At 41.9% G+C, this 7575-nt stretch overlaps 1 protein-coding gene across 3 annotated transcripts in view; it reads right to left on the bottom strand.

The window, feature by feature from the left end:
- Positions 1-4832: 4832 nt before the first annotated feature.
- SAMD13 (sterile alpha motif domain containing 13) overlaps positions 4833-7575 on the bottom strand; it is a 49304-nt gene continuing 46561 nt past the window's right edge. For all 3 annotated transcript variants that reach the window (XM_008064787.1, XM_021715921.1, XM_021715922.1), the window contains exon 4: positions 4833-6005. In XM_008064787.1, the coding sequence (XP_008062978.1) occupies positions 5862-6005 (144 nt within the window). In that variant the 3' untranslated portion in view covers positions 4833-5861. The remainder of the gene's footprint in view (positions 6006-7575) is intronic.

Genomic DNA, 7575 nt, shown 5'->3' with positions numbered 1-7575 from the left:
TGGACAGTGTACGCCGTTCAATCCCCCATCAAGCTTATGAGGTTGACATTGCAGAAGCACTGCTGGTTTCCCCACAGAGTCCATCCTCACTCTGCCCTTGTTTAGTTGGCTGCTTGGCCTCCTGAAATGAAGACTACCATCCCAACCTCCCTACGGCTAGGGATGGTCAAATGACTATTTCTTGATAAAGGGATGTCAGCGATGTAGTACCAGCAGCTTCTTGGGCAGGTGCCCCTTTTCACTTCTTGGCTGAATTCAGCTGTGATAACTGAAGCCCAAGAAGCCACGTGAGACCACATCAAAAGCTCTGTGTGAGAATGGTGAAGCAACGTGTGAGAAGACCCACCACGATTGAAACAGCCACACCAGCACTTCTTACCTACCCTCAACCTCATGTGCCTGACAGACAAATTCTATCTTGTTGAAGTTACTGCTATTTGGGGTTTCAACAAAAACTCATCCTGAATGATGTGGTTGAGCTACACTGTCTCCCTGAAATGTGCTGTGAATATAAAATACACATCAGATTTCAAAGACAAATTTTTAAAAATTGTAAAGTATATTATGAATAATGTTTATATTGATTTCATATTAAAATGAAAATATTTGGGGATATAGTGGCTTAAACAGGACGGTGAATTATTTCTCCTTGTTCTCTTTTTAAAATGTGACTACTAGAAATTTTTAAATTCTATTAGTAGAATTTAATTATTCCACTAATTCAGTTACTGATTCAATTATTTAGTTACAATTATTATTTAATTAGTTTATTATATTTCTATTGGACAGCACTAGGCTGGCACTGCTCTGCTCTGTCTCTGGGTCTGCACTAGAGAAGAAATGAAGGATCCGAGGCTAGGAGGAGCCATCCAGTCTCTCCAAGTTCCCTTGTCAAGTGCTTGGTGGTGTTGGATTCAAGTTCAGGTCTACCTGGTGCAACCCCAGTGCCTACTACCCAGTGCTTCTATCTACCACTTACTGTGTATCTCAACTGGTGCCATTGGGTTCTGGCATAGAAGAGAGGGTACTGTCCCAAACACTAATTATGAAAGGTATTTCCCAGCATATAATATAATCCACTGAAAAGTGATATGTGACACAATTTACTGAATGCCTCTGCTGCTTTGGATTCAGAAAGGCTACATTTAGCCTGGGAAATGTTGTCATCAATATATCCACAGATGACAGAGCTGTAGGCTGTCATGACAAAACTTTCCTTGACTGTTTTACTTCCCTTTGCTGGAAGCTTAAAGTCTCTAACTTCTGAGACCAAAGATGTCCCATGTATGGTGCCCAGGTGACAGCATAAACCATCCTGCAGCATATTTCTCCTTATCTGGGTGGTTGTAGAGCTGGCTGGGCCAGGCATCCTCCACAGGTGATGAGGATGTTCGGCATTATTTACACCTTGACTCATTTTTGCCTACATCTGCTATGATAGAGGTGATGGATTGGTTCTGCACTTGTGTGGTAAAGGGGGCACATTTCCTCTTTAGAGAAGGCCAGGCATCTCTAGTTTTCCTGATTTCTCCCTAAAGACCATCGTACAGAACCAAACTTACCTAACCGGTGAAAAGACATCAACTCACTTCACCCACAGTAACCTCCATTATTCTGGTCCGGTGCTAGGTTAGACACAGCTCTTCCTTGAGGCTCGCTGCTTACAAGTGATGCTAAGCCATAAGACAGTCACACTCACCGAATGAACTTGGATCATTTAGATCTCTTCATCTCTGTATAGTACAGCCTTGGCTGACCAGAAATAGTACCCAGACTACTTAATTGCCTATAGAGCTACAGCATGACACTAACAAGCTGTTCATTAATGCATCCATGGCTCGCGCTCTCCTTCCTGTGGCTTCTGTTCCTGGTTTAGGAGCAGAAATAACAAGTTTTCTCTTAAGAGGCATATCGGTCCTCAGCTTTTTGAACATTTAACTTCATCCTCCAAATCATTCCAGAGAATACTTAATGGCTCTGGGCCCAGATCTGACCCCTGCAGATCTCATTTGTAAGGACCATCAAAGGCAGATGAATCATCACCACTAAGTACTTTTTGCATTTGGCTTCCAAAAAATATGAGAGTGGTTGGACAACTTGGGTCATGATGCTTTTGCAAATTAAATTCCCCCAAAGAGATATTTCACTAATACCATTGAAGGACAGTGTGTGCCCCTGACAGCAGATGCTTATCTCAGAGGGACAAAAACCTGTATTCATGTGGGATATCTGTTGAGGCCAGAATAAAAAGACTGACATTAATTATCCTTTTTCTCTTTGTACTAATCATGCCCACTAAGTATCAGAGATGATGCTCAAATATGCCGCACATTCCAATGCAATACGCTAGCTTGTTTTTAACTCAGTTGACTTGGAATTTCCAGTTTCTTACGCTATGGAGGCTGTCTGTGTGTTTTTGGCTTTAGATGAGGTATGAGGTTGGTGGGGGGCGGGAGGGGAATGGGGGGGTGCGTCTGAAACTCAGTTGCCTTCAGAAGCCAGACAGTTGATGTTCAAGTGTGAAGTCGCTGGTTGTAAGACGTTAGGGAGTGGAAGAGACTGTAACAACTCAGAGCTTTTGGCCTCACCAGAAGAGCAAGTGTGGTTTAAAAAACACATGCACACTGTACAGGCCAAAGGAAAACATGTCAGTCTAGATTCCACTGAAAAGTGACTAGTTTGCGACCTTGCCTTTAATTAAATCCATTCATTCCATTTCCTTCCGGGTCTGAATCAGATGTTTGAATGTGGGGCGGGAGGGGGAGGTGAACTACTTTCTTGAATTCCTTGTGATTCTGATATCCTGTGTGCCTCTCTGGTTGAGAAGAATCACATACTACATGAATCAATTCTCATACAAACCTTTGCCATAAAACATATTGGCATCAGGGCATGCCCATTCCCACGTGTGTTTGTGCTTCTCCACACAGCACACGCATTTGCTACTCACCACAGACCCAGATCACGCTAACAGAAATCCAGTGTGATCTGAACAGGAATCAGATGTCTCTGGTTTTTCCAGCTGTCTGGGGTCAAAGGCTGCCTACCCGCTGAGTATCAAGTATGTCCAACTTCTTCTGGCCTATTTTGATCACAGTGCTCTTCCCCTAAATGGAGGGGAGATGAAATCACCTTGTCATTGCCAAGGCGGTAGGTCTTTATTCTGGGTGTAAGGAAGGCAGGCTATCTTTAACTTGCAAATTTTGCCTGAGCTCTCATCAGAGGCTGAGGAATGAGTTTATACTTTTCTGTTTGCTTTTCAATTTGTCCCTCCCATCCCTCCTGCCTGCTCCCCCCCCCCCCCCAAGTATTTACAGAGTAGTCCAGGTCTGAAGTTTCGTTGACTGAGTTGAACTCAAATTCAAATCTGGAGAGAAATACAGCTAGAGACACTGTTTTAGTGTCATTTGTTCTGACGGTGGCAAGTTATCTCTCAATAGCCCTCCCCCTTTTAGCTATAGAACAGAACTTTGAATTTTAGTTGGGCCTACGGTTTCCAAGAAAAAGAAGAAATCTTTCAAGCTTCCTTGCAGCTTAGGTATGGCCATGTGACAGAATTCAGCAGTATGAAGAATGTCTTGGAAGTATCCTTAAAGGAAGAAGGCTTATTCCTTTTCCCCTTTCTTCCCCACACTGGTTGGAATTCAAGTGGTGATGGCAAAGGCTGAACTAACTATGAGATGATTCTAGGGATGGATATCATGCATGCATGATAAAACAAAACCATAGTAGAAAGCTGCATGCATGATAAAACAAAACCATAGTAGAAACCTGCGTCCCTAATATTAGGGAGGGCCATACCATCCCTGGTTGCTCATCTGAACGTTTACGAATATGAGAGGGAAGTAGGTATCTATCTTGTTTACACTAATTGGTGGGGATGGAGGACAGAGCTCCTATCACTTACAGCCAGAGGAATACAGAGGTGTCAGGTGGGTGCATAGATCCAAGCCTTAGAAATACCTTCGAGGTAGAGGGGACCAAACAGCATGACCATTTTACTGTGGGAAGCATCTTCAGAAAGGTTTTCATCAAGGTCCTCTTTTCATCTTCCTTCTCCTTGATCCAGAAATCCCTTCTTTTCCATCCACATCTCAGTTCTCACCCTTTGTCTCTCTGACACTCCTCATAGCACTTACCTACCTTCTGCCTTCTTGTGTTTCCTGCCTCAGGTAGACTGTGGGAACTTGGGGATCGAAAATGTCTCTTGAGTAACCCCCTTCGCCACTGACAGTGCAACACAAGGCATCCCTTAAATTTCAGAGACTCCATAAACACCACAGTTAATTGGAATGCATTTTTGAACCCCACCTACTATCTATATAGATTCCTGTTTTTCACTCACCTTCAGACTCTCTGTTCTTTAGAGAAATTATCTCCACAGGGGGCTGAATTATGACACTCTCTGAAACAAGAACTCTTAACTTGAGGAGGAGGAAGAGGGCAATTCAGAGGCCCCCAACTCTGCAATTTTGTGTGTAGAAAGGTGAGCTTTTGACTGAAGGGAAAGGTCAGTTGAATTTCATGAGAATTTCAACAACAACAAAAAATCATGACTTCCACTGGCCTACAGCAAATAAAAAAAGAAATATTTGGCTAAAATAAAACCTAAAATTGGTTGTTGGGTTGGGGTAAGAGAGGAAGCAACCTCTACATGGATGATTTAGTTTATAAAAGAAGATAATTCCACATATAGAGTTACATAATTTCTACATCTAAATCCTCTCCCCCTCCATCGCTCAATTTTTCTCTCCCTGGTTTCCAGGAGACCTTAATCCTTAATCCCAACTGAAGAAGCAACCAAACAAAAAAGATCAAAGATACACTGGGAGTAAACTGAAGCAATACTTTATTGCAACCACAAAGCACCAATTCAACAAGGCATTGACACACAGAGTTTGAACAAATGTCTCTTTGAACAGAGATGTTGCGAGCTCACTTTTTCAAGTTCTTAAAAACATTTACTCAACCCAGGAATCAAACAAAGCATAGGACAATTAAAAAAATATCACACCATCATGAAGGAATATATATAAAAATATTCTGTGCTAGTAACAAGGCTTTTTGACCTTTAACTCTTGGCAAATTTCTTCAGAAACAAATTATTATAAATACAAACCATAAAGTAAAAAAATGCTTTCTTCAGAAACAAAGAACCGATGTGAAAGCAAATCTTTGCAGAAAATACCATTAACCCCCGTGAAAGCTGGCTGAATATGGATGGACATCCTCAGTACACAACAGAGTTTCTCTTTTCAGAGCTACAATTCTGCTCCTGAAGGGGCCATGATGCATGTTCTTGTCAAACATGGCAGCACATCCCAATAAAACCTTAATAAGGTCAAGTGGAGGACCCTCTATAAAAAAGGGTTTTGGCAATTCCATCCAAGTAACACAAGCTCTAAGGAGCAGAGGAATTCAAGGGAGACAGCAATCCCTTTCTCTTTTCTCCTTCTCCCCATGTTATTGTTTTTATTCTTCTTAAGTTTGTAACCAGAAGGTGTTCATTCTATTAAATTCTTTTTTTCTTAAAGGATTTTGGGAATGCAATCTAAGAAGAAATAAAGAAACCCTTATGATTTCAGAGGCTTTGTGGGGAGGAGTGTCTACGTACATCCAAGAACACTCTATCTAACACATTCCACAAGGAAAACCATCTTGTGCACAGCCTGTCCTTGCTCCTCCTGGTTGGATTCAGGTCAGCCGACGAATTGCCTAGTCTATCCAATAGGATAACGTTTCATTCGATTGAAACTCTTTACATATACACATGTATGTATTCGTTTACAAAGTTTCATCACATGAAACTGAATTATGTCATTATGTAACTTTTTGGGGTCCGAGACCCCAATTTGGCTGTACTATGAAGAGTTGTTCTTTAAATGCTTTGTCTGTAGAGGCTTTACATGATACTCGTAGATTTTCAGAGCAGGCCCCAATTTTAACTGAAGTCCTGTCAGCACATCATTTCTGGTCATCAATAGCAGGGATTTTCCATCAATTTCCTATAATGGAAGCAGAAGGTCAAGCCAACATGTAAGTTCAAAAAGCTCAGGAATAACAAAGGAAAAAGAGAGTTCAAAGATAAAAGTCATACCAATTGTCTCTCAGCTAAAAACATTACTTTTTTAGTACTTGCCAAAAGGGAAAAATAACGTGGAATCTTCTATATTTATCTTCTCTCTTTCATGTCTGGGGATTAAACAAAATCCACAGCTGATCTTGTTTTCAAGATCACATCACAAACATCACATTCTAAAAAGCTGATGGTAAGCTTAGAGCATGTATCCTTTAAGGATCAAAGATGTTGCTTCTGAAAGGAATCATGACACTTTCCATTTATTAAATATATTCAAGTTTATGCAAGATTTTCTGTGCACTTAATTTCTAAAACAACTCTGTAGATTAGAATGAGCAGAGATAAAATCTTTATCCTACAGGCAAACAAAGGATCAAGCAAGAACTTAACCCACCTAAGATCGAGAAGTTAAGAAAGGCAGTCATAGGATTTGAACTCTCATCTACCTACAACCAAAGCCAATGGTCTTTTTATAATTCCATCTGCTTCGCTTGACACTTCAATGTACTTTTTAGATGGCTCAGTGGGGGCTAGAGTCTTTAGGTTTCCAGGAGCCTAGTCAATTGCAAACAAGGGGCATTAGAAAAATGACTCCCTCTCTGGGAGACTTTCCTGCCATTTAAAACAACCGTTCCATGTTGAGGGCCTCCACCACACTCCCTCTCAATGAATCCTCAAAATTCCAAACAAGATAGTGCGGGGTAGTGGCCTGACAGCTGAAAATCCCTTCTCCATTCTGCCCAGAATCCATGCTCCACACCCTCGTGCACACAACCAAGCACACTGCACTTCAGGTATTTTGTAGACTGCAGAGCTTTCGGGTGAAATAAAAACAGGATCCTCTTGAAAGAGATGAGGACCCCAAATATATAATGTGGTTTGAAACTTTTGGAAAGGAAGCACTGAGAAGAATGCTGAACAACACCTTATTTTTGTCATTGTTTATGGTGGGAACTTTTTGTCTCTTAAGAACTTGAGCTGGCTCTCAGGAGACATGGGATGAAGAACTGCACCGGCTGTTCATGGTTGGTGAATGCTGACATTTCTTACCCACACTCTTCTGTACCTACCTCCCCTGCTGACCGACAGACAAGGGACACAATGTGTAACTGCAACTTCATGAAACTGTGACTCCCTCCTACATCATCCCCAGGGTGGCCATTCCTCCAGCTCTCTCGTGTACCTGACAGGCTGTGAAGAAAATGTGCTCTGAGTGCCTGAGAGTGTGGGCGAAACAGCACCAGGCTGGATGCTTGAAGAAACACCCACTTTGTGACCTTAGGCCAAGCCCCTTCCTTCTCGTTTCTCACTCGGTGGGGTTTCTGACAGGACTCCATGAGAAACTGCTCTTGCAAATGCTCCCTGAGCAGTGAGCTATACAATCACTTGTAATCATCCTGTTCATCATTCTCGACAGGACCCTGGTCCTCACTTCATCTAGAGTGAACCAGAGCTGAGCAAGGAATCGCTTCTAACTGGTCTATGGTGTTTTTGAG

The sequence above is a fragment of the Carlito syrichta genome, unplaced genomic scaffold (assembly GCF_000164805.1).
Source record: "Carlito syrichta isolate Samal-C Ts95f unplaced genomic scaffold, Tarsius_syrichta-2.0.1 Scaffold308051, whole genome shotgun sequence".
Lineage (NCBI taxonomy): Eukaryota > Metazoa > Chordata > Mammalia > Primates > Tarsiidae > Carlito > Carlito syrichta.
This window is presented reverse-complemented; position numbering and strand designations above follow the sequence as displayed.